General features: G+C 41.6%; 1 protein-coding gene across 4 annotated transcripts in view; it reads left to right on the top strand.

The window, feature by feature from the left end:
- Positions 1-27,637, top strand: part of polg (polymerase (DNA directed), gamma) — a 74,024-nt gene that overhangs the window by 1,839 nt on the left and 44,548 nt on the right. For all 4 annotated transcript variants that reach the window (XM_063066087.1, XM_063066086.1, XM_063066085.1 and 1 more), the window contains 8 exons: positions 2,269-2,879; positions 5,089-5,284; positions 9,401-9,568; positions 12,788-12,934; positions 15,933-16,012; positions 18,714-18,896; positions 20,011-20,150; positions 25,242-25,374. In XM_063066087.1, the coding sequence (XP_062922157.1) occupies positions 2,290-2,879; positions 5,089-5,284; positions 9,401-9,568; positions 12,788-12,934; positions 15,933-16,012; positions 18,714-18,896; positions 20,011-20,150; positions 25,242-25,374 (1,637 nt within the window). In that variant the 5' untranslated portion in view covers positions 2,269-2,289. The remainder of the gene's footprint in view (positions 1-2,268; positions 2,880-5,088; positions 5,285-9,400; positions 9,569-12,787; positions 12,935-15,932; positions 16,013-18,713; positions 18,897-20,010; positions 20,151-25,241; positions 25,375-27,637) is intronic.

Here is a 27,637-nt window from a genome sequence, read left to right as displayed (position 1 = left end):
GTTGAGCAACATCTGAAATGCATTTCAAAGAACTTGGAAATCTATTACGAAAGCTCTGGTTTGGTGTTAATTAAGATATATTTTAAGAACTCTGATTGCCTTCATTGCACAGGAGCATAAATAGCTGGCTTTTATTGTAGAGTATGCCTTTTGATTTGGGTAAATAAGAATGACACAATCCCAAATCTATTTAGGACTAAATGTGAAATTACATCAAGGGGTATGTGAGATTGATCATTCTTGTTAAAAAAAAAATCTGTGATATTAATGTTCATTTGCAGCCTCTTTGAAATTTACATTCCAATGTACATCCTGATGAATTCTGAACCTGGCATTCTTGGGTTAGCATGTTTGTTTTTTGGGTCGTACAGCACAGAAACAGGCCTTTGGCACAACTAATCCTTGCCAAACAAGGTGCTAGAATGAAAAAGGGGGGAAGAGAAAGAGGCTAGCTGGTAGGTGCATGAATATCGATTTCTCCTTCCTCTATTCCCCACTCTGAACCTACACTACACCTATTACTTCCCCTTATATCTCGTCCTCCTTCCCTTTCTCCTATTGTCCATTCTCCTCTCCTATCAGATTCCCTCCTCTCCAGCCCTTGACCTTTCCCACCCACCTGGCTTTACCTATCATCTTCCAGCTAGCCTCTTTCCCCTCAACCTACCTTTTTATTCGGGCATCTTCCCCCTTCCTTCTCAGCCTGAAATGTCAACTGTTTACTCTTTTCCATAGATGCTGCCAGAACTGCTGAGTTCTGTGAGTGTTGCTTTAGATTTTGATCTAGACTTGCTGAATAATACAAAGGCATGAGGGGGACTCTTTAGTTGTTGTTTGTGGGCAACCAGTTTGATTGATCCTTGCTTCTGTCTTTGGGGGAATTGACCAGTGTTCCAATCTAATCGTCAATAGCCACTTGGCAAATTTCTAAATTACTCCTCCCAAATAATATATATGATAGCTGGCGATTAGATTATTGTCTTTAAGTAAACCACACACAGGATGGTAAATATCTATAATGAGGTGGTGCTGGCTGGCAGATAGAATTACAATACGTAAAAGGCATTTGGACAGGCAGTTCAACAGGAAAAGCATAGAGGGATATGGGCACAATGCAGCTAAATGGGATTAACTGCAGTTAGCCAACAACAAACAGAGCACTAGTTTGAATTGGGCTGAACTGAACGTGTCTGGACTGTTTCGATGGTTTGTGGTTTGGTATTTTACATGTGTTTTTCTCTTTTTTTTGCCATATGCATGATTTGTTCTTTTTTAGTGCTTTGTTGGGGGGAGGTTGAAATTTTTCTTTGAACAGGTTCTGTGCTTTTCTTTCTTTGTTTCATGGCTGTCTGTGGGAAGACGAATCTGAGGGTTGAATACTGCATACATACTTTGCTAATAAATGTACTTTGAATCTTGAATCTATCCTAGATGAGCATGGACAAGGTGGGCCATTACGGTAGTTTTCTATGATTCTAAACTGCCTGTACCCTTAAGGTTAACCTCCAGGTTGAGTCGGTGGTGAAGAAGGCGAATGCAATGTTGGCATTCATTTCTAGAGGAATAGAGTATAGGAGCAGGGATGTGATGTTGAGGCTCTATAAGGCGCTGGTGAGACCTCACCTGGAGTACTGTGTGCAGTTTTGGGCTCCTTATTTAAGAAAGGATGTGCTGACTTTGGAGAGGGTTCAGAGAAGATTCACTAGAATGATTCCGGGAATGAGAGGGTTAACATATGAGGAACGTTTGACCGCTCTTGGACTGTATTCCTTGGAGTTTAGAAGAATGACAGGGGACCTCATAGAAACATTTCGTATGTTAAAAGGCATGGACAGAGTGAATGTGGCAAAGTTGTTTCCCATGATGGGGGAGTCTAGTACGAGAGGGCATGACTTAAGGATTGAAGAGCGCCTATTCGGAACAGAGATGCGAAGAAATTTTTTCAGCCAGAGGGTAGTGAATCTGTGGAATTTGTTGCCACGGGCGGCAGTGGAGGTCGAGTCATTGAGTGTACTTAAGACAGAGATTGATAGGTATCTGAGTAGCCAGGGCATCAAAGGTTATGGTGAGAAGGCCGGAGTGGGACTAAATGGGAGATTGGATCAGCTCATGATAGAATGACGGAGCAGACTTGATGGGCCGAATGGCCGACTTCTCCTTTGTCTTATGGTCTTATGTACAGATTTTTTTATCATTTAATTCTGTGTTTTATTTTAGACTGGAAAGTTGTAAAGTCTTGTTTCTTTTCCCACCCTTTTTATATTGTAGGAATCATGAGCAAGGTATAGGATGAATCATCTGTTGTTGAAGAGGAAACCACTTCTTTCATTACTCCCAAAATGGAGGGTTGGCGTGTCCAGATGGGCCAAAACTTCCACTTCAAGCTCAAAGCCAAAGGAGTGCGACAGTCAGGGGAGGTCTCAGATGCGCATGAATCCTCTGAATATCCAGATGCTGTCCGATGGTCTCCACAAGCAGATCTTTGGAGATGTTCAGGTTGAGTACTCAGAGGAGGCAGTCCAAAAGAGCATTGAACATCTAAAGTGTCACAACCTCTGGGACAAGGAAACCTCCATACTTCCTGATGTCGAACTGCAGCTGCCCAGGATGAATGGCAGCAATATTGACGAACATTTCCGTACCCTGGCTCAGAAGCAAAGCTTCCCCTACCTGAAAGCAGCCAACGACCTGCTGCGGTGTGACCTCCCTGAAATGCCCACAGAGTGGACCTGGGCAGTTGGCTGGACAAAGTACAGCGTGGAGGGTGAAACAATGTCAGTGGATTTCCCTGATGATCGGGCGCTGGTATTCGACGTAGAGGTGTGCTCAACTGAGGGCCCGTGTCCAACATTAGCTGTTGCTGTGTCACCAAATGCCTGGTAAGAATTTAGTTATAAGACCATAAGACATAGGAGCAGAATTAGGACACTAGGCCCATCGAGTCTGCTCCGACATTCCACCATGGCTGATTTATTATCCCTCTCAACCCCACTCTCCTGCCTTCTCACCATAACCTTTGATGCCCGTACTAATCAAGAACCTATCAACCTCTGCTCTAAATATACCCAAATTGTTTGGCCTCCACAGCCATCTGTGGCAATGAATTCCACAGATTTACCATCCCCTAACTAAAGAAATTCCTCCTCCTCTCTTTCTAGAGGGACATCCTTCTATTCTGAGGCTGTCCCCCCTGGTTCTAGAGATCTCATAAATGTAATGAAGGGGGTTAACCATGTGTTGCTCAGTAGGGACATGAACAGCTTTCTGCTTTGTCCAGCCTAAATTAATAAGCACTCCTTCATAAACACATTTTATTAGTTTTATACAGAGTCAAGTTTGCTAATCCCAATCCTTGAAGACACTTTGACCTGTTGTATCTGTTCTTAGGAGGTACTGTGTAAAAGTCATATACTAAGATTTTTGTGTTGTACAATATTTGTCAATGTGGAATGCGAGTTTGTAAATCTAGTAGGAGCAAAGGATGTTGGGAATGGTGAGGAAGGAGCACTGTGGGACGGGTGTGGGACAGGTGGCAGAGAAGGATTGTCAAGGGCAGGGCGCGGCGTGGGTGCAGACGCACCCAGCACTGAGACACCAGGCAAGGCCACTTGATTCCAAACAATTGGTTTATTGATCTTTACAGAATGTCTCTCTGGTGCTTCCCATTCCCTTCCCCTTCCACCACCACGATTCCCCTCTCCCTGCCTCCTTGCCATTCTCAGTCCACAATAGAGACCCATATCGGAATCAGGTTTGTCAATACTCACCTATGTCATGAAGTTTTTTTTTCCCCTAGTAGCAGTACAGTTCAATACATAAAGTTACCACAGTACTGTGCAAAAGTCTTAGGCACCCTATGTATATGTGCCAAAGACTTTTGCACAGTACTGTAGATTGAAATAAACCAAATAATTTCATATTGGGAAAACAAGAGGGTGCAGAGGCTGGAATCTTGAGTAAAACAATCCGCTGGGGATACTCAGTGGGTCAAGCAGCATATGCAGAGGAAAATGGGTATTTGATGTTAGGGGTCATTCATATGAAGGTACTCTTCATATTGACTGTAGATGGAGTCAAGATATACACTCTTAACCCGAAATGTCAACTATTTCTCTCAATAGATGCTCCCTATCTAGTTGAGTTCCTCCAGTAGATTTTTTTAAAATTTCACATTGGCCCCTTACAAACATTAGACTTCCAATTTATCACTTGGGTTTGTTTAGAACTGAGGTTCCCTGGAATAAAATTCAGTATATCGCCATTTATGTGTTTGGTCCCCTTACCCGGCAAACGGAGAGTAGGCTATGTTCTTTCTAGGCATTGACTAATCATATTGTAGTGAGATGACAACCAGATACTCTGCCAACATTGATTGCTCAGCCCTGTAATTGAAGTATGTACACTCAGTGGCCACTTTATTAGGTACACCTGTACACCTGCTTGTTAATGAAAATATCTAATCAGCCAATCATGTGGCAGTAACTCAATGCATAAAAAATGCAGACAAGGTCAAGAGGCTCAGTTGTTGTTTACACCAAATATCAGAATGGGGAAAAATTGTGATCTACGTGACTTTGACCATGGAATGGTTGTTGTCGCCAGACGGTGTGGCTTGAGTATATCGGAAACTGCTGGTCTCCTAGGATTTTCATGCATGGCAGTTTCTAGAATTTACAGAGAATGGTGCGAAAAACAAAAAAGAAAACATCCAGTGAGTGGCAATTCTGTGGGTGAAAACAGCTTGTTAATGAGAGAGGACAGACGAGAATGGCCAGACTGGTTCAAGCTGACAGGAAGGCAACAGTAACGCAAACAACCATGTGCATTCAATAATGCTGTGCAGAAGACTGTCTCTGAATGCACGACACGTTGAACCTTGAACTGGATGGGCCACAGTAACAGGGCACCACACCGGTTCCATTCCTATACCTAATTAAGTGGCCTCTGAGTCTAAATGTGGTGGAAGTGTTGGATTTGAATCAATAGCTGACAAGGAGGGGAAAGTAAATCTTTGGCTCTACTGTATGTGCTGTATACGTCTGTGCTGCCTTGAAATTGGATTCTTTACAAGCCTTACCTGTTCCTCAGGTATTCCTGGTGCAGTAAACGTCTCATTGAGAAACGTTACTCTTGGTCGAATGATCTGGTCCTGGCAGATCTAATTCCCCTGGAGACTTCTGCAAACTTCATCCGTCCTTCAAGAGGTGAATGGCTGGAGAGATTGGTGATTGGCCACAATGTCAGCTATGACAGAGCAAGAGTGAAGGAACAATACCTGATGAAGGTGAGCTGGCCAGTTAGGTGATTCTTCCTATAAAATATCCTTTGCAAAAGTATTGACTGTGAAGGCTGAAGCCGAGTCAGTCAGAGCTTTAGAGAATGGGATTGGATCGGTATTTGAAGAAAAATTATTTACAGGGAAATACCAAGTTAATGATAATGAATATTTTGCCGTTCAGGAGATAGAATGTAATAATTATATTAATATACAAGAAAAACAGCTATTTGGAACATGTGATTTTTCTGCTGCCAAGTTAGAGAAGCTTGATTTTACCACAAAATTCCTCATCTCAGGAAGCATTCTTTTAAATCTTTTCTGGAGCCTCTTTACATCTTTCCATGCAGCAATTAGAACTGGAATGCATATAAACATTATATTGTTTTTTATTGTTTATTTATAAATATGGAAGCACAAATTTATAATGTGAAAAGTTGAACAAAGGTCTGACAAAAAGGAAAGATCTTTACCTTTTAACACCAGAGATTCTGTACATCCTGGAAATCATCCCAAGTACTTACTTAAGCCTCAAGGCTGATTTATACTTCTGCGTCAAATGGACGCCGTATCCTACGCAAGTGGCCTACGCGCGTTGTGAGCATTTATACTTGTGCGTTGGTGTGTCTGCATCGCTCTGCAATTCGGGCATGTCACGTATGCGCACACACCTGCCCGTGCAAGGCTTCATGGTCCTGGTAGTCTTTCTCGGGGTAAACAAGTTTAAAGCGAGCGTCTTTTTCTGTAAAAGCGAAATGTGTCCTCCATAATTTCGGAGGTCTGTAAAGCTTTATGGAAAGCATTGCAGCCAGAGTTCCTTCCCTGCCCTTCAGTCGCCCAATGGGAAGCTATTGCAGCGTAGGAGGAAATGCGATGCTACCAAGCGGACCCAATCACAGTTGTTGCAGTCTGTGTTGCCGCGACGCATAGTTACATTTTGGGAGAGATCCGCGTAGGCTCTGTGTAGGGTTCGCAGCTACGTCGATTTGACACAGAAGTATAAATCAGCCTTAACACTTCAACTGGGGTTTAGGTCGCTGACAGCAGCTCACCTGAGTCCTCTCTCCTGGGCCAGTCTTTCAAGTTGCCCCCAGATGTAGCCCATCAAAGATCCTTTCCCTCCCAGGGATGAGGTCCCTGGAGCTTCTGTTGGTGTTTCTGTAGCTCTGGGTGTTTAAGGGATAGAGCTTGCTAGTCCTATGTTCAACTCTCCTCCTTTCGTAGCTGGGCTTGGGACTGTCCATGGCAGAGTAGAAAATCCACAGTAACACATACAAAATGCTGGAGGAACTCAGCAGGTCAGGCAGCAGCAATGGAAGAGAATAAAGAGTTGACGTCTTGGACTGAGATCCTTCATCAGAGCAGAAAGAAAGGGAGAAGAAGCCAGAATAGGAAAATGGAGGAGGGGAAGGAGTACAAACTAGAAAGTGTTTTCCAATATCAATCCTATTTGTGACAGATGTAATATTGAGGTGGCCACTTTAACTCATATGTATTGGTCTTGTATAAAGCTAGATAAGTATATCTAGCTATCTATCTACCTATCTAACTTTTGGAGAGATGTTTTTAAAATGGTATCAAAAGTCTTGGATCTGAATCTACAACCTAATTTACTTACGGCAATTTTTGGGATTATCCCATCGGAAGCAGGAAATATTCCTGTTTCCGCTCAATTTACAATAGCCTTTTCGACCTTACTGGCTAGGAGAGCCATTTTATTGAAGTGGAAGGATTCTAATCCACCTACAGTCTTTTATTGGCTCTCCTCCATTATGTCCTGTTTAAGTTTAGAGAAAATAAGAAGTCAGACATTTGATGCATCCTTTAAATTTGAGCAAATCTGGCGACCTTTTATCCAATATTTTCATTTAATTTGATTTATTACTCTTCCAATTTTTTTTTTGAAGTTTTAGATTTGATCAGAAAGTCTTTCTTTTATTTTTTGGTCGTATTCTCAAAATGAACTGCTCAGTCCCTTTTTTTTTGTTTCTTTTTTTTATACAGTGTAGTGGGTTTTTTTCCCTTCATTTATAACTTAATGTTTTTTCTTTCCTCTTCATGAACTGATAAGGGGAGAATTGCTGTTTTCTTTTTTATTATATATTTTATACTAGCTTAACAATATGTATGATTTTGAAAATGTCTATCTTAATTTCGGTTTATATTGTTATTGATATATATTGTTTAAAATTAAATGAGTTGCAAAACTGAAACCAAATCCGTAAGGGCTGTTTAATAACAGGGTAGAAATTTAAATTGGAAATTTTAGCAAGTTGTAAAGGTAATGGAGCTCCTAATAGTGAAGTTAAATAAAATTGAACAATTAAATTTTAAACAATTTAAATTGTCTAGTCCTGTATTTCAAAATTTGCTATTTAAACCTTCAATTACTGATCCCATCTTTCATTTATGGAGAAATAAGGGGATTTGTGCTTTTGCAGATTTATTTAGTGATGGTTGATTGATGTCTTTTGAAGAGTTAATTAGCAAATATTCTCTCTCTCATACACATTTCTTGCAATATTTACAGGTTAGACATTTTTACAAAAATATGTTTCTACGTTTCCATATATGCAAGAATCTGATTTGTTGGACACTATTTTGAATATGAATCCCTTTGTGAGAGACTCCATTGGTAGAGTTTATAATTTATTTTTACTACAAAAAGATAACCTCTCACTAAAGATTAAACAAGATTGGCAGAGAGAACTTAATATGACTTTTGTTAATGAAGATTGGTTGCAAGTTCAGAAAATGGTTAATTCTTCTTCGATATGTGCTAATCATTGTTTAATTTAGTTTAAAATTGTTCACTGTTACTATTTAACAAAGGAGAGGCTATCCAAAATATAGATAATTAATTATCCTAATATAGATAATTATTGTGATAGGTGCAAAAATGAAGTAGCTGCTTTGTCACATATGTTCTGGTCATGTCCCTCATTGAAATCTTTACTTTCTACAATTTCTAAAGCTTTGAAAATTAATTTACAACCTAATACATTGACTGTTCTATTTGGAATAGTTCGGCATCATATTCAGGGTATTTCATTTTCAAACCAACATGTAATCGCATTCGTTATATTGTTGGCAAGAAGGGCTATTTTATTGAAGTGGAAAGATACCTCTGCTCCTACACTAATTCAATGGTTTTCCCAAGTAATGTTATGTCTTTGTTTGGAAAAAATTAGAAGTAGAACTTTTGATCTCCGATTTGATTTTGAGAGAAGGTGGGGCTCTTTTGCTTAAATATTATCATTTAATTTGAATTAATCTACATGGTTTCCTTCCAATTTTACGTTATATAAATGTGATTTGGCGGTTGCTGTTTTCTTTTTCTTGATTTATATATATAAATGATTGTAAGACGTATTGCTCTGGGAGTTGGTTCCTAATGGTTTTCCCCTTTTTTTTTGTTTTATAGTTAGTGGGTTTTTTTCAGTTAGCTGGGGTTCTCTTTTTTCCTTCTTTTTCTTTTATAAATTTTTTTTTTCATTAGCATATGTAAGTTTTTTTTTCAGCTTTATTAATTATATATATATACTAATTTGTTTTGTATTCTATAGCTGTAGAAGATTATATATCAATAAAAAGATTTAAAAATGAAATGTTATTGATGTATATATTTGAGATAATTCTCTCCTTGTTTGTATTTATGTTCCTTTTAAATCAATAAAAAGATTAATAAAGACTAACTAGAAAGTGATAGGTGAAGCCAACTGAAGGAGAAGGGGGATGAAGTGAGAAGCTGGGAGTGGAGGGTGGAAATGTAAAGGGCTGAAGAAGGATTCCAGTAGAGGAGAGTGGACCATTGGAGAAAGGGGAAGGAGGAGGAGCACCAGAGGGAGGTGATGGACAGATGGGGAGAAGAGGTAAGAAGGGAGCCAGAGTAGGGAATAGAAAAAGACAGAATGGGGGAGTGGGGGTTTTTGCCACCTGCCTTGTCATTAACCCAGCACCAAACGTGGATTAGTGTTGAAATTTGCTTGATATCATGCGTGTGAATCATTTCAAGGGGTTTTACCTACAGCTGCGATGTAGATAAAATTTATATCTTTTTTAAAATCGGGACACTGTCTGGTTGAGTAATTTGCTCAACTGTCTGTGTTTAACTTGTGCCTACAGGGGACAAAGCTGCGCTTTCTGGATACGATGAGCTTGCACATGGCTATTTCAGGCCTGACGGGCTTCCAGCGCAGCCTCTGGATGGCAAGTAAAAAGGGAAAAAGGAGCGGCCTAGAAGAAGTGAAACAGCACATCAAACGAACCAGCAACAGGCCCAAAAGTCCAGGGGTAAGTGCCGGGAAACAGACTCGCCTTGTTTGACTTTGTAGGGAAATTAAGCCATGAAAATATTCGAAATCTGAAGCAATGGATACCGTGAATGGCAAAGTGAAATTCTAGTGTTCCAGTAAGATCAGCCATCTGGTCAGTCCTAGGGCACCAGTGTGGCCACCCATATCATCTCTCCATATGTGAGGGTGTTTTCACCCTTGGTACCTCCTAAGTGATGGATCAAAAATACAATAGAATCACCTGATCTTTTCTACTAAATTATTTTTATACGTGGCTGTGAAAGTAAGTCTCCACTCCAGATGGAATGTTTTGAAGATGCATGTGGTTCTAATAGTCCGATCAGTTGTGTTGACTATGATATCCTCCTAAGGGGTTGTCTGTTGGTTGGTCCTCAGGCTGCTGTAGAAGCCAGTCTGGGATCCCATATTCTGGTGCAGTGTAAGTGGTGGCTATGGTGAGTGGGTGGGTTTTTTGGTTGTTCACTCTCTCCTTTTGCAGCTGGTTATATACTTTATACTTCATTGTCGTGAAACAATTGATACTAGAACGTACAATCATCACAGCGATATTTGATTGCGCTTCCTGCTCCCTGGATTACAAATATTAAATATTAAAAATAGTAAAAATTAGTAAATATTAAAAAATTAAATTATAAATCATAAATAGAAAATAGAAAAATGGAAAGTAAGGTAGTGCAAATAAACCGAGAGGCAGGTCCGGATAATTGGAGGGTACGGCCCAGATCCGGGTCAGGATCCGTTCAGCAGTCTTATCACAGTTGGAAAGAAGCTGTTCCCAAATCTGGCCGTACGAGTCTTCAAGCTCCTGAGCCTTCTCCCGGAGGGAAGAGGGACGAAAAGTGTGCTGGCTGGGTGGGTCGTGTCCTTGATTATCCTGGCAGCACTGCTCCGACAGCGTGCGGTGTAAAGAGAGTCCAAGGACGGAAGATTAGTTTGTGTGATGTGCTCCACCGTGTTCACGATCTTCTGCAGCTTCTTTCGGTCTTGGACAGGACAGCTTCCACACCAGGTTGTGATGCACCCTAGAAGAATGCTTTCTACGGTGCATCTATAAAAATTAGTGAGGGTTTTAGGGGACAGGCCAAACTTCTTTAGCTTTCTCAGGAAGTAAAGGTGCTGGTGGGCCTTCTTGGCAGTGAACTCTGCTTGGTTGGACCAAGTCAGGTCATTTGTGATATTGACCCCGAGGAACTTAAAGCTTTTGACCTGTTCCACTTGCGCACCACCGATGTAAATTGGGTCGTGCGGTCCGCTACTCCTTCTGAAGTCAACAATCAATTCCTTCGTCATGCTGACGTTGAGGGATAGGTTATCGTCTTCGCACCATGCCACCAGGTTCTTAATTTCCTCTCTGTACTCAAACTCATCATTACCCGAGATACGGCCTACAATTGTTGTGTCATCAGCAAACTTATATATTGAGTTCAATGGAAACTTGGCTACACAATCATGGGTGTACAGTGAGTACAGCAGGGGGCTGAGTACACAGCCTTGTGGGGCACCGGTGCTCAGAGTGATTGTAGAGGAGAGCTTGTCCCTCTAGTGGTTATATATTTATTATCATTGCATCATACAGAGGAGGGAATTGTGTGTGTCCCAGATTGCTGAAGGGAAGATCTTCTGAGAAATGTACCAAGAGCTACACAGATACTGCCTTTCACTCTGAATCTCCAGCTTCTGGCTGGGGTTCTCAACAGCTCCATTATCACTCCTGCAAACAACTGGACTCAATCAGCTCATTTGGTGTTCCATTCAGTGTCCACACCACAATGAAGCTGTACCAGAGCTGTGTTCTGTCTACACTCTCGTACGGGTCAGAACGTTGGTGCGTGATGAAAAACGACCTTGCCAAGCTGTTGTCTTTCCACACCATGAGCCTTTGGAAGATCCTCCATTTTTTTCTGACCAAGAGAGATCTCCAACCACGCCCTACTCCTTCAGTGTCATCAAGAGGACATAGCCACAATCATCATGAGGAAGCATTGGAGATGGATCGGGCTCGTGATGAGAAGAGAGGCTAACTCCAACATCAAGACAGCACTTCATTGGACCCTGAAGGGCGGAGGAAATGTGGAAGACCAGAGACAGCCTGGCATCATACCATAGGGGCAGAATTGTGGACCCTGAACCACACCTGGGGCACAATTGAGAAGATGGCCAAGGACAGACCGAGATGGAGGACCTTCATTGCTGCCTTAAGTGCCAATGACGTACAGGCAATAACTATCTAACTAACCACTCAGTATATGTAAGTGCATGTAAGGCAATTGTAGCGATACCTGAAATAGTTGGGTAAACGAGTATTAATCCCCCCCACCTGTTTGGAACTGAACAGGCGAAATCATTAAGTTATTGCAGAGTCCTAAGTTATGTACCTCTATCATGTTTATTTTTCTGTCTTTCCTTGCATGCTACCAGACATGATCTTCTCTATTCAATGCACATAGTCATGATATTTTAGTTTCTGCTTGGGCATCATGGCTTCAAAGGGATAGTTGGTCCAGAACTGAGTGGTTAGTTGGTGTTGTCACTTGAACAAAGTCACCAGAGAGAAGTACTGGTAGATTTGAAGTAGTTTCTTTCTTCGATAAAATGAGACCCAGCAGGCTTCATATTGAGTCCCGTTTCAGAGGAAACAAGGCCTGCTTAACCCAGTGCTGCACCACGTTTTATGTGCTAAAGATCAAAGGACAATTCTATATTTACAATTCTTTCACAGTGCTTGCTTTGAGCTACACACAAACTTCAGACCTCCGGCTTTGCACCCACACCATAGACACCTAAATGCTTTATAATCAGCATTGTCTGGTCTTCCCATTAACTGTGATTCACAGTTCCTAGGAACTCATTGTTCAGAGCTGCATCTTAGATTTAATCCACAGTTCATATTCGAATCTGAAGACTGGTGGCTGAAGTTATTTGCTAACTCCAAAAAAACACTCTAACAGTTGCTCCTTTTTTGTTGTCCCTATCATTAACGGGCTAATGGGAGTCTCTTGCTAAATGACTTTGATGAGGTAATTTGGATTTTATATCTGCCTATGTATTGCCTTAGAACGTAACTGGGGGTTATGGTTCATTGAGTAAGTAGGTTTCTAGTCCTTGCTCTCACTGTGCTTGAAAGATTAATGGGGTTCATTTATAAGTAGTGGATCTCGTGTGGCCTGGTTTGATGGAGGCTCTGTTTTCATTGCAGGTTGGAGCTTGGAACTGGGTGAACATCAGCAGCATTAATAACCTGGCAGATGTCCATGCACTCTATGTTGGGGGAAAGCCCCTGGAGAAGGAGGCCCGTGAGACTTTCATTAAAGGCAGTATGAATGATGTTCGGGAGAACTTCCAGGTGGGACAACAGTGCCGACTTTCTCTTCCTGTCACGCAATGGCATACCTTGCGCTGTTGCAGCTGATCAAATGATAAGCTGTTTTCCATTGAATATATAAAGTGTTCAGTTTTACAGGGTTAAACATTTAAAGCATTGGTGCTCATCATTGACCTCAAAGAAGGCGGCCTGCTGTGTTTTGGTGATCTTGGTTCCCATTTCCAACACTGGTTGCAGTCAAAATCAGATTTACTATCACTGACATACACTCAGTGGCCACTTTATTAGGTACAGGAGTGTACTTAATAACGTGGCCACGGGAGTGGAATCTGTTGTCGTCTGCTGTTGTAGGCCATCCGCTTCGTGGTTCGATGTGCTGTGCGTTCAGAGATGCTCTTCTGCACAAACACATGATTATTTGAATTGCTGTCAACTTCCTGTCAACTTGAAACAGTCTAGCCATTTTCCTCTGACCTCTCTCATTAATAAGGCGTTTCGCCCACAGAACTCATTGGATGTTTTTGTTTTCCATACCATTCTCTCTAAACTCTAGAAACTGTTGTGTATGAAAACCCAGGAGATCAGCAGCTTCTGAGATACTTAAGCCACTACATCAGGCACCAACAATCGTTCCATGATCATTTCTTCTCCGTTCTGATGTTTGGTCTGATTAATAACTGAATGCCTTGACTATAGCTGCATGCTTTTATGTATTAAGTTGCTGCCACGTGAGTGGTTAATTAGATAATTGCATTAACAAGCACGTGTGCCTAATAAGATAGCCACTGAGCGTGCGTCGTGAAATGTGTTGTCTTGTGGCAGCAGTACAGTGCAATACATAAAAAAAACTTACTATAAGTTACAATAAGAAATGTATATTTAAAAAAAAAAGTACAAAAGAGAACAAAGCAGTGAAGTAGTGTTCGTGGTTCATGGACCATTGAGAAATCTAATGTTGTAGGGGAAGAAGATACTCCTAAACATTAAATGTGCTTCCTCAGATTTCTGTACCTCCTCCCCGATGATGCTAATAAGAAGAAGGCATGTCCTGGATGGTGGGAGTCCTTCATGGTGGATGTCATCTTGTTGAAGCATCACCTTTTGAAGATGAGCTTGATGGTGGGGAGGCTAGTGTCCATGGTGGAGCTTTCTGAGACTATAACCGCTGCAGTTTTTTTTGGCCATGTGCATTGGAGTGATGCAGCCAGTCAGAATGCTCTCCACCGTACATCTGTAGAAATTTGCCAGAGTCTTTGACGTACTGAACCTCAGGCATCAGATCCAGGTGAATGCTAAAGTCCAACGGTAGTGAGATTGTCAGGTGTAATTATGAATAGCAGACCAGGAAGTAAACAGCACAATTTTAGCTACTTTTTAATATTTACTGTGTGCAAAATTGGTGTTAGTAGAGACAGTGGATAATATCACAAAATAATTGTTTTGAACGTCCTTCTACTATTTTAAGCCCGTAAGGAATTTTCAAATATTGAAAATTCCCTAATATTTAAGATCAGATTTTTGGTGTCAAACTTGTTAAGTAGTAATCATGGCCTCATATGCAAATAAGAAATTTTGTGCAACAAAGCACAAGATTTTATTGTCTTTTACAGTATGGCAATGGTTCAGAGGTGCCTTAGGTCCTTGATAATTCAATGGATTTTGCAGCTTAAGACTGCGGCAACAACGTACTTCACAGAGCAGCAGGGAATCAGTGATGGTACTTTGGCATTCTTACATTTACCTTCGCGTGTGCATATTCTAGAAGTTTCTGTTTGATTTCTGCTACTGCCATCATTGCAGATACTAGATCAATAACAAATACATCAGTAATTTAGAAATACATAATTTCTGATTTTTTTTTATCACAGGGTTCTGTCTTGGGCAAAATGCTGTGACTCAGCTAAGGCTGCCACCAAAAGAGGCACCTTGCAATGTAAATGTAAAACTATAGCTACATGTATAGTGGCAACAATCAATTGGATGTTGCTCCTTACTTTGCAACAGTACTTCTGCCTGTTCAATCAGTAAAAACCTCCAAGAGGACTACAACCTTGCTGTCGTTTGGAGGCTTCTGTGCCTCAACGGCCTGGAAAGTTTTGTTGGCTGAAATCAGTGCTGTGTGCTTTGGCGTTTGGTAGGGTCACCCATGAGAAACAGGTCAAAGGGTGGAGGACAAACAAAGTGGTTCACTAGGTTTAGGGGTTCAGCTCAGGGCCAACAACCCTGATTGGTAAAACAAAATTGTTGCGAAAACAGGAATGGAGAACATTTCTACATCCAAGTAGCCAAGGATGGACAGAGATGGAGGACCTTCGTTGCTGCCATAAACACCAGTGGCGGTAACAGGCAGTAAGTACGTTAGTCAGAAAACAGTGGGTACAAACTCCATTCTAGGGCAGCACAGTTACAGAACTGGTTGACGCTTCAACGCAATTTTGGGAAAAGTTTGCATAGCTGTAGAAATCCAAGGTTGTTTTCCTGTGAGTGCCTGCAAGAAAATGAATCTCAAGGTTATATAAATAAATAAAGGCATCGGTTAGTCTTGTGAGACCATGGATCTGTGCCTGGAATGTCTTCACTCTCCAGGGTGCAGGCCTGGGCAAGGTTGTATGGAAGACCGGCAGTTGCCCATGCTGCAAGTCTCCCCCTTCCACGACACTGATGTTGTCCAAGGGAAGGGCATTAGGACCTACTGCTTGGCACCAGTGTCGTTGCAGAGCACTGTGTGGTTAAGTGTCTTGCTCAAAGACACAACTCACTGCCTCGGCTAGGGCTCGAACTCACAACCTTCAGATCACCAATCGAATGCCTTAACCGCTTGGCCACATGCCCACAAGGTTATATATGATGCTTAATAATATATTTACTTTACTTCGAACTTTGGCAGGGAAAGCAAATATAAATGTTTGTATATAAAAGCACCTACATAAAATGATTGATAGAATTTGATGTGCATTTTTTAGTGTTTTGCTTTGCACTTAACATTAGTCTAACTTGTACTTTATTTCACTGATGGCAGGAGCTGATGCAATACTGTGCACTTGATGTTAAGGCCACATATGAGGTGTTTTGTGAGGAGCTTCCACTATTTCTAGACAGGTGAGTTAGCATTTCTAAATAAACAATGTCGTTTTATTACCCTTATTAACTGAAAGCTGGATTAAGTCAATTATAAACATATTTGTAACATCTTGCTGAGACTCATGCTAGTCAAAAGTTGTTAAACTATCCCTGGTTGATTTTCATGGGGTTTTATTAGAAAGGCATATTTAACTTCAGGAACAAGGAAAGGATGTCCAGGCTCGCAAACACTGATGAGTAACTCACTGCCGAAAAATATATCTGTTTCCATATCATCTTGCAATGCAGAAGGAAGCTATGACTGTGCTGAGCCACAGAACAATACCATTTTCCCTGGAAGCAAGGTATACCCATAAGAACAAAAGATATAGAAGAAGAATTAGGCCATTTGGCCCATCAAGTCTGCTGCACCATTTCATCATGGCTGATCCAATTTTTCTCTCAGCCTCAATCTCCTTGTATCCCTTCATGCCCTGACCAATTAAGAATCTATCTACCTCTGCCTTAAAAATATATAAAGACGTGGCCTTCACAGCTGCCTGTGGCAACGAATTCCACAGACTCACTACTTTCTGGCTAAAGAAATTCCACCTCATTTCTGTTCTAAAAAGACACCCTTCTATTCTGAGGCTGTGTTCTCTGGTCTTAGTCATTCCCATTATAGGAAACTTCCTCTCCACATCCACTCTATCAAGGCCTTTCACCATCCGATAGGTTTCAATTAGATCACCCCGCATTCTTCTGAATTCCAATGAATACAGGCTATCAAATGGTCTTCATATGACAAGCTTTTTAATCTTGGAATAATTTTTGTGAACCTCCCTTAAACCCTGTCCGGTTACAGCACATCCTTTCTAAGATAAGGGGCTCCAATCTGCTCACAATACTCTGTGAGGCCTCACCAGTGCTTTATAAAGTCTCAACATTACATCCTTGCTTTTATATTCTAGTCCTCTTGAAACGAATGTTAACATTTGCCTTCCTCACCACAAACGCAACCTGCAAATTAACCTTTAGAGAATCCCACACAAGGACTCCCAAATCCCTTTGCACCTCAGATTGTTGTATTTTCTCTCCATTAAGGAAATAGTCAACTCTTTCATTTCTTCTATGAAAGTGCATGACCATACACCTCCTGACACTGTATCCCACCTGCCACTTCTTTGTCCAATCTCCTAATCTGCCTTAGGTCCTTCTGTAGCTTCTCTATTTCATCAAAACTACCTACCCCTCTGCCTATCTTCATATTGTCTGCAAACTTTGCAACAAAGCCATCAATTCTATCATCCAAATCATTGACATATAACATAAAAAGAACTGGTCCCAACACAGACCCCTGTGGAACACCACTAGTCACCGGCAGCCAACTAGAAAAGACTCCCTTTATTCCCAGTCTTTGTCTCCTGCCAGTCAGCCACTGCTTTATCCATGCTAGAATATTTCCTGTAATACCATGGGGTTGTAGCCTGTTAAGCAACCTCATGTGTGGCACCTTGTCAAAGACCTTTTGAAAACCCAAGTACACAACATCAACCAATTCTCCTTTGTCTTTCCTGCTTGTTATTTTTTCAAAGAATTCCAACAGATTTGTCAAGCAGGATTTTCCCTTGAAGAAACCTTGCTGACTATGGTCTATTTTATCATATGCCTCCAAGTATCCCAAAACCTCATCCTTGGCAATCGACTCCAACATCTTCCCAATCACTGAGGTCACACAAACTGACCTATAATTTCCTTTCTTCAGCCTCTCTCCCTTCTTGAGTGGAGTGACATTTGCAATTTTCCAGTCTTCAGGAACCTTTCCAGATCTTTGAAAGATCATTACTAATGCCTCTGCAATCTCTAGCCACCTCTTTCGCAACCCTGGGGTATGCACCATCTGGTCCAGGTGACTTAGCAACCTTCAGACCTTTCAGTTTCCCAAGAACCTTCTCCCTAGTAATGGTAACTTCACATACTTCATGACCCCTGACACCCGGAACTTCCACCATACTGCTAGTGTCTTCCACAGTGAAGACTGATGCAAAATACTTACTCAGTTCAACGGTTATTTCATTGTCCCACATGAGCACCTCTCCAGCATCATTTTCCAGCAGTCCATTATCCACTCTCTTCTCTCTTTTACACTTTATGTGTCTGAAGAAACTTTTGGTATCCTCTTTAATGTTATTGGCTAGCTTACTTTTGTATTCTATCATTACCTTCTTAATGATTTTTTTAGTTGCCTTCTGTTGGTTTTTAAAAATTTTCCATCCTCTAACTTCCCACTATTTTTTGCTCTATTATATACTCTCTTTGATTTCCCTTGTTAGCCATGGTTGTGTTATCCATCCTTTAGAATACCTCTTCCTCTTTGTGATGTATATATCTTACGCCTTCCAAATTGCTTCCAGAAATTCCAGCCATTGATGCTCTGCCACCGTCCCTGTCAGTGTTCTTTTCCAATTAATTCTGGCCAGCTCCTCTCTCATGCCTTTTATTATTTCCTTTATTCCACTGTAATACTGATACATCTGACTTTAGCTTCTCCTTCTCAAATTTCAGGGTGAATTCGATCATATTATGATCACTTGCACTTCAGGGTTCTTTTATCTTAAGCTGTCCAGCTTCCCATCATTTCTGAATACACGGCCTTCATTATAGTTTATACGTGCCTATATTCCTTTGTGGTGGATCAAGAAGACAGAAGACTTAACTGTGCTTGTTTCTTCCTGCTTAGGTGCCCACACCCAGTGACTTTTGCCGGCATGCTGGAAATGAGCCAGTGCTACCTTCCTGTGAACCACAACTGGAAGCGTTACCAGGATGAGGCGCAGGGGACATATGAGGAGCTGCAGTGGGAGATGAAGCAATCCCTCATGAACCTGGCTAACGATGCTTGTCAGTTGCTGGAAGGTGAAAGGTGAGGTACCTTTTAAATTTGCTTTCTAGATTTCTACACCTACATAAATCTGGAATTCGTGGGGCTCAGGTGCTTAGAGGGTTTTTTTTAAAAGGCTCTGCTATTCCTGGGCGTTGTTGGACCAAGGCTCCTCTGTCCATCACAATAAATCGAAGGTTCTGAAGTACTTTCAGAAGTAGTCCCAAGAAAGGAGCTCCCCTATATTATGGTCCATAGAGGGAGTACAAAGAAGGTTCACCAGATTGATTCCTGGGATGGCAGGACTTTCATATGAAGAAAGACTGGATGAACTGGGCTTGTACTCGTTGGAATTTAGAAGATTGAGGGGGGATCTGATTGAAACGTATAAAATCCTAAAGGGATTGGAAAGGCTAGATGCAGGAAGATTGTTCCCGATGTTGGGGAAGTCCAGAACGAGGGGTCACGGTTTGAGGATAAAGGCGAAGCCTTTTAGGACTGAGATTAGGAAAACTTCTTCACACAGAGAGTGGTGAATCTGTGGAATTCTCTGCCACAGGAAACAGTTGAGGCCAGTTCATTGGCTATATTTAAGAGGGAGTTAGATATGGCCCTCGTGGCTAGGGGGATCAGAGGGTATGGAGGGAAGGCTGGTGCAGGGTTCTGAGTTGGATGATCAGCCATGATCATAATAAATGGCGGTACAGGCTCGAAGGGCCGAATGGCCTACTCCTGCACCTATTTTCTATGTTTTCTATGGTCAACCCTCCTGAGACACTGCAGCCAGGTAGTCACATCTAAGTTTTGAAGTATAGAGATTAATGCTTTGCAGCCACATTTCATTCCATTACCAGCATTTGTTGTGTGAAATGCTTTAAGATGTAAAGAGGATTTTTAATCCACGGCTATAACAACCAAAGCTTAATGCAATTGTATTAGTTACTAAAATCTGCTTTCCAAAGCAGCAAATTCTGAAATATCTGCGGTTTGGCATATGTTCAAAAAGGATATGGACTCGCTGATTTAAAAAAGAGAATTTCATGCTAAAGTCAAAATTGGGGCTCGTGATGACACAGTTGGGAATCATCTACTCCTGTGATTGTATGCCCGAGAGGTGTGGTATGTATTTGTCATTGTACAATATTTCTTTCCCCAGGTACAAAGATGATCCTTGGCTGTGGGACCTTGAATGGGACATCCAGGAATTTAAGCAGAAGAAGAACACGAGGAAAAAAAAGGCATCGGTTTGCAACACTGAGGGTAAAGATTGTGTTTCAGCGGTGGAGCTTGAGGAAGGTTAGAAAGATTTGGATATTGTTCTGTTCATTAACATTGTTTACCTTCTCCTTTATCAAACCTATTAAACAGAAATTCTGCGTGATGGGTGTATTTTGAATGCAGAGTAGACTTAAATGAGATTAAGAACATAAGCAATAGAAGCAAGCTATTCAGCCCCTTGCCCCTGCTCTGCTATTCAAGAACATTACAAGACATCATCAGCACCACGTTTCTGCTCAAACTTCATATCCCTTGATTTCCTTCAGTCCCAAGTATCTATTGTTCTCTGTTGAATATACTCGGTGCCTGAGCCTTCACACCAAGTTAGGTGAAGAATTCCAAGGAATCTCTGCTTTCTGGGTGAAGAAATGTATGAGCTTAGTCCTGAGTGGCCAGTCGCTTATTTTGAGACACTGTCCTCTGATTAAGAATGTAGAATAGTACAGCGTTGAAGTCAGTTCACCTCATGATGTGCTGATCTTGATGCAAATTTACATGAAATGTTCGAGGGTTCAGTTTAATATCAGAGAACGTATACAGTATATAACCTGAAATTCGTACTCTTCACAGACGTCCACGAAACAAGAGACCCCATAGAATGAATGATAGAAACATCAAAGCCCTGCCCCACCTTTGCACAAACAGCAGCAAAAGCAGTAACCCCCACTTCCCCCCCCCCACTCGCACCAACCCCCCACCATTCAAGCAACAGCAAAAGCTCCCCCCCCAAAGAGACCTTGATCCTATATTAAGCTGTAATCTATCCAGCACACTCTGGGAAGTGCGTAAAGCTGGAATATCCAGAAGCGTGTTGTCGCTCAGAAGACTTGTAAACTTCACGCAGACAGCACTAGCAGTCAGGATCGAACCTGGTTCCTAAAGCTGTGAGGGAGCAGCCCTAACCATTGTGTCAGCCATGCTGCACATTGCTGAGTCACCATGGAGCCCACTCAGAGTCCTCCTCCCCACCAAGCTTTTTAATCGCCGACCATCTTAGATGTGTTGTCCTTGGATGTCTCATCCAGAGCATTGATGTAGATTTTGAACCACAGGGTCTCCAGCACCAAGCTCAGCAGCACAGTTAGAGCCTGACGTTCTGGAAATGAACCGTGCATGCCTACTTTCCATAAATAAAAGGGATTCTGCAGATGCTGCAAATCCAGAGCAATGTACACAGAAAGCTGGAGGAACTCGCAGGTCGGGCAGCATCTATGGAAATGAATAAACAGTTAACATTTCAGGCCGAGACCCTTCTTCAGGATTGGTAAGGAAGGGGAAGATGTCAAATGAAAATGTGATGGGAGGGGAAGGAAGGTGATAGATGGGTGGGGAAGGTAAAGGGCTGAAGAAGGAATCTAATAGAAGAGAGTAGACCATGGGAGAAAGAGAAGAAGGAGGGGCACTAGGGGGAGGTGATAGGCAGGAGGGGAGAAGAGGTAAGAGGTGAGAAGGGGAATAGAACAAGAGGGAAGGAGTGGGAGAAAAAAGTACCGGAAGGAGAAATTGATATTCATGCCATCAGGTTAGAGGCTACCTCGACACCTGAGGTGCTGCTCCTCCACCGTGAGAGTGACCTTGTCATGTTGGAACGGGAATAGGGATAGGAATTAAAATTGTTGCCCACTGAGAAATTCGGCTCTTGGCGGTTGAAGTGGAGGTGCTTGACAAAGCAGGTCCCCAGTTTATATCAGGGTTTCACCAATCTAGAGGCTACAAATTTCTTTTTTTTTCATTTAGTCACGGTACGTGAGGAGTTTTCTGTACTTCGAAACCATCAAGTGAAATGAGCCTGTCTTCTCAGATTAATTGATACTGCAAGAAATAATGCCCCTATGATGCTATTAATGGAATCCATGGTCACATTTAGTAGTGGTTGGAGGGGAACTTAATGATGTTACGACTGGTGCATTATTTTCTAGCTGACTACACACAGGTCAATACCGGAACCGCACTTCAAAGCAGAAAGGATCAAGGATCAACTTTATTCGCTGTCTATCTTTAGATGTATTAGGAATTTACTGTGGTGTGTTGGTCAGGGCACGACATGCAACAAGGACAACATTCAACAGTTATACAGAACAAAGAATATTTTTTAAAAACTAAAGAATTTTATACTGTATACAAAAAAGCAAATAATGTTATAGGATGGACGTGAAATAATATGTGCATAAATAAATAAATGCCAGCATGTATTTACAATGTAAATAGAATTATAAAATGTGGTTTGGAGTACAGTACTGTGCAAATATCTTAGATATATATATTATAATATAAATATAATTATATTATATATTTTATATAATATAAATAATATAAAACAATTTCATGACTTGTGATTGATGATAAACCTGATTCTGCTATGGGTCTCTGTTGTGGACTGAGAGTGGAAAGGGGGCAGGGAGAGGAGAATCATGGTTGGGAAAAGGGGAAGGGAGAGGGGAGGGAGCAGGAAACACCAGAGAGACATTCTATAATGATCAATAAACCAATTGTAATCTAATGACCTTGCCTGGTGTCTCTAAGGGCTGGGTGTGTCTATACCTGCACCACCACCCTTGCCATTTCCAACATCCTTTGCTCCCGCCAGATTTACAAACTCTCTCTCTGCTCCACAGTCACAAGTACAGTGCTATGCAAAAGTTTTAGGCACCCTAGCTATAGATATGTTCTTAAGACTTTTGCCCAGTAGTGTATCTACAGTGCCATGATGGGGTTTATAGATAGAGGGTGTTGGAAGGGTTAACTAGAATGATTGATCAGACTTGCTGCTTTTTAAGATGACGTGAAGTTTTTGCTTTCATAGACCTATGGCGCTTTTGAAGCATTCCAGAAAGGAGATTTCCTCCCAGTCCTACCGAGTATCCCACTCTGCCCAGTTTTCTTTGATCCTCCATTCTCACTATTGAAATGAAGAACTGCCGTGCCACCCCAGAATCATAAAAATGGGAAAGCTAAATTCCCTGAATGTATTCGCACTGGAAAGACATTAAAAATTTAACCAATGTTTGTCTTCCCAATGAAATAATAGTGGTGAGCTGGTTCAAAGGTTAAGGATCTAGTTTTCAGTCACCTTCAGTATATGTGCAATAAAATGAATAACACAATATAATAAAAAAATTCAGCGTAGTCACCCACTTTGTATGATGTTTACCTGAAGTTCTTTGGGACCCATTATATAAGTGCACATTGCTTAGTTGAATCATGGAATGATCCAGTGGCATACACAAGTTATTTAACTCTTTTTCAGTCTGTATCTCCATTTATTCATCTATAGGGTCATTCTCTTCCAAATCTTAACTCTGCACTTTCACCTGAAATGTCTGACCTGTTGGTGGGTTATAGTTTAAATTGGTGACTTGCATAAAAATATGGTGGTAAACAGCCCCCACAGAAAATGCTGGAGGAACTCGGCAGGTCAGGCAGCATCCATGGAAGAGAACAAAGAGTCGATGTTTCAGGACGAGATCCTTCTTCAGGACCAAAACTCACCTATCTATTCATTTGCATTGATGCTGCCTGACCTGCTGAGTTCCTTCAGCATTTTGTGTATGTTGCTTAGTATAAGAAGGTGGAAAGATGGAGGATTACAAGCTGGCAGGTGACGGTTAAGACCAGGTGAGGGGGGATAATGTAAGAAGTTGGGAAGTGATAGGTGAAAGAGGTAAAGGGCTGAAATAGAAGGAATCTGATAAGAGGATGATTCTTCTCAGATTAGAGGCCTGTGACCAGTGGTGCGCCTCAGGGATCTGTGCTGGGACCATTGTTGTTTGCTGTCTGTATCAATGATGTAGATAATAATGTGGTAAATTGGATCAGCAAGTTTGCTGATGACACTAAGATTGGAGGTGTTGTAGACAGCGAGGAAGGCTTTCCAAGCTTGCAGAGGGATCTGGACCAACTGGAAAAATGGGTCAGAAAATGGCAGATGGAATTTAATGCAGACAAGTGTGAGGTGTTGCATTTTGGAAGGACAGATCAAGGTAGGACATACACAGTAAATGGTAGGACACTGAGGAGTGCGGAGGAACAAAGCGATCTGGGAGTTCAGATACATAATTCCCTGAAAGTGGTGTCATAGGTAGACAGGGTTGTAAAGAAGGCTTTTGGCATCCTGGCATTCATAAATCAAAGTATTGTGTATAGGAGTTGGGATATTATGGTGAGGTTCTATAAGACATTGATGAGGCCAAATTTGGAGTATTGTGTGCAGTTCTGGTCACGTAACTATAGGAAGGCTATCAGCAAGATTGAAATAGTGCAGAGAAGATTTACTAGGATGTTGCCGGGTCTTCAAGAGTTGAGTTACAGGGAAAGATTGAACAGGTTAGGACTTTATTCCTTGGAGCGTAGAAGAATGAGGCAAAATTTGATAGAGGTTTACAAAATTATATGGGGTATAGACAGAGTAAATGCAAGTAGGCTCTTTCCACTGAGATTAGGAGAGATAAATACGAGAGGACATGGCTTTAAGGTGAAAGGGGAAAGGTTTAGGGGGAACTTCTCCACTCAGAGAGTGGTGGGAATGTGGAACGAGCTGCCATTTGATGTGGTAAATGCGAGCTTACTCTTAAGTTTTCAGAATAAATTGGATAGATTCATGGATGGGAGAGGTCTGGAGGGTTATGGACTGGGTGCAGGTCAATGGGACTAGTGGAATAAAGTTTTGGCACAGACTAGAAGGGCCGAAAGGCCTGTTTTCTCTGCTGTATTGTTCTATGGTTCTAGGACAGTGAACCATGGGAGAAGGGGAAGGAGGAGGGGGGCACAAGAGGGACATGATGGGCAGGTGAGGAGATGAGCAGGGGAAGATCAGTGGATGTCTTTCTTCAGTGCCCTTCCGAATATTTACTCTTCAGGCAAATATCACTGGAATAAATTGTCCGATCATTATTGCAGCGTATAAGATATGTGTGTGGAAATTTCTTGTCACGTATTCTCTCAGCATCACTAACATCAGTTCATTGGTGAAGGAGGTGGAGGAGACGATTCAAAGGCACCTATTGCATTTTGTTGTCATGTTTTCATGAAACACACTGTCTCTTGTCCCAATTTGCCACATCTGAACATCTGTTCTGGCTTCTTGTGATATTGCAAATTATGTTCTTGCAGGTCAAGACCCAGGACCTCCTTCAGAGGAAGAAGAGGAGATGAAGGTCGCTACAAATACAGCCCTCCTAAATAATCTACAACAATCTGTCAGTCTACTTCCAAAGAGGAGACAGCACCTACCAGGCCATCCTGGGTTAGTTGGCTGATCTAAAAAATCTATTTATGTTGAATGCCTTCATAAGATTAATAAACTACAGAGAGTCATAGAGCACTACAGCACAGAATTGGACCCGTCAGCCCATCTAGTCCGTGTCAAACTGTTATTTTGCCTAATCCCATTGACCTGCACCCAGACTATATACCTCCCATCCGCATACCAATCCAAACTTTTCTTGCAATCAGACCAGCATCCAACACTTCTGCTAAAAGCTCGTTCCACACTCAAACCACAGTTTGAGTGAAGAATTTCCCCCTCACGTTACCCTTAAATATTTCATCTTTCACCCTTGACCTATAACCCCCAATTTTAGTCTCACCCAACCTTAGTGGAAAAAGTGTGCTTGCTTTACCCTATAGACCCCCCATAAGTTTGTATATCTCTATCAAATCTCGGCTCATTCTCCTACACTCCAGGGAATAGAGTCCAAATGTTCATCCTTTCCCTATAACTCCGGTCCTCAAGTCACGGCATCTTCCTTGTGAGTACCTGTACAAAGATCACCAGCCATAACTACTGTCCTGAAAACTTCAGTCAGATCCAGAGAACACCTCACAGCTTTGTGAAATTCTGGAGATCGGGCATCATTATTGTAAATCCCTCCATCCAATATATTCTTCTTAAAGCGTGCTGCCGTGAATAGTATTCTGTGCCTGAACTCTGATTTGACCAGGGCTTTGTATAGCTAGCTTGCTTCTATTTCACTGTACCCAAATCTACCAGAAATAAAGGCCAATATTCTTCTCATTCTCATTGAGACCATTAGGAAGGAGGTACAGCAGCCTGAAGGCACACACTCAACAATTCAAGAACAGCTTCTTCCCCTTTACCATCTGATTTCTGAATGGATATTGAACCTATGAACACTGTCTCACTACTTTTCATTCTACATTTTGCACTAATTTAATGATTTTATTTATATATTTGCTGTAATTTACAGTTTTTCTCTCTATTATCATATATTGCATTGTACTGCTGTCACAAAGTTAACAAATTTCATGACATATGCCAGTGATGTTAAGCCTGATTTTTGATTCTGGTTCAATATTCCATTGGCCTTTCTGATTCTTATTTTTTATTTATCTCCAGGTCTTCATTTCTTGCAGCTTTCTGCAATGTAGCTCCCTTTTATCTTAGAACAGTGTGTTAATTTCTGGTCACCTCATTGTAGGATGGATGTAGAACAGGGGTTCCCAAACTTTATTTATGCCATGGACTAATACCTTTAAGCAAGGGGTCTGTGGACTCCACTTTAGGAATCCCTGAAGCTTTAGCGGGTGCAGAGGAGGTTTACCAGGATGTTTCCTAAATTGGAGAACCTGTCTTATGAGGAAAGGTTGAGTGACCGAGGGTTTTGCTCTCTGGAGCAAAGGATAATGAGGGGTGACTTGATGTATAACATTATGAGAGACAGAGATAGAGTGGACAGCCAGCACCTTTTTCCCACGGCAGCAAAGCCAATGCAAGAGGATATTTGTGTGAGATGAGTGGAGGAAAATTTAGGGGAGATTTCAGAGGTAGGATTTTTCCACAGATAGTGATGGGTGCTTGGAACGCACTGTCAAGGGTAGTGGTAGAGACAGATGTAGGAGGGATGCTTAAGAGACTCTTAAATAGGTACATGGAAGTAATAAATAGGTGGAGGGAGGGGTTAGATTGATTGTGCTTCACAACATCATGGGCCAAAGGGGTCGTACTGTGCTGTACTGTTATACACCCAGTGCCACTTTATATGGTACACCTGTATACTTGTTCGTTAAGCAAATATCTAATCAGTCAATCGTGTGGCAGCAGCTCAATGCAGAAAAACATGCAAACATGGTCAAGAGGTTCAGTTGTTGTTCAGACCAAACATTAGAATGGGGGAAGAAATGTGATCTAAGTGACTTTGACCGTGGAGTGCTTGTTGGTGTCAGAAGGGGTGGTTTGAGTATCTCATAAACTGCTGATCTCCTGGGATTTTTGCACAGAAACAAAATGAACATCCAGTGAATGGCAGCTCTGTGGACAAAAATGCCCTGTTAATGAGAGAGGTCAGAGGAGAATGGCCAGAATGGTTCAAGCTGACTGGATGGTAACAGTAACTCAAATAACCTCGCTTTACACCAGTGCAGTGCAGAAGAGCATCTCTGAACACACAGTACATTGAACCTTGAATTGGATGGGTTACAGCTGCAGATGACCATGAACATACACTCAGTGGCCATTTCGTTAGATGCCTAATAAAAGGGTGACTGAA

The sequence above is a fragment of the Mobula hypostoma genome, chromosome 13 (genome assembly GCF_963921235.1).
Source record: "Mobula hypostoma chromosome 13, sMobHyp1.1, whole genome shotgun sequence".
Taxonomy (NCBI): Eukaryota; Metazoa; Chordata; class Chondrichthyes; order Myliobatiformes; family Myliobatidae; genus Mobula; species Mobula hypostoma.
This window is presented reverse-complemented; position numbering and strand designations above follow the sequence as displayed.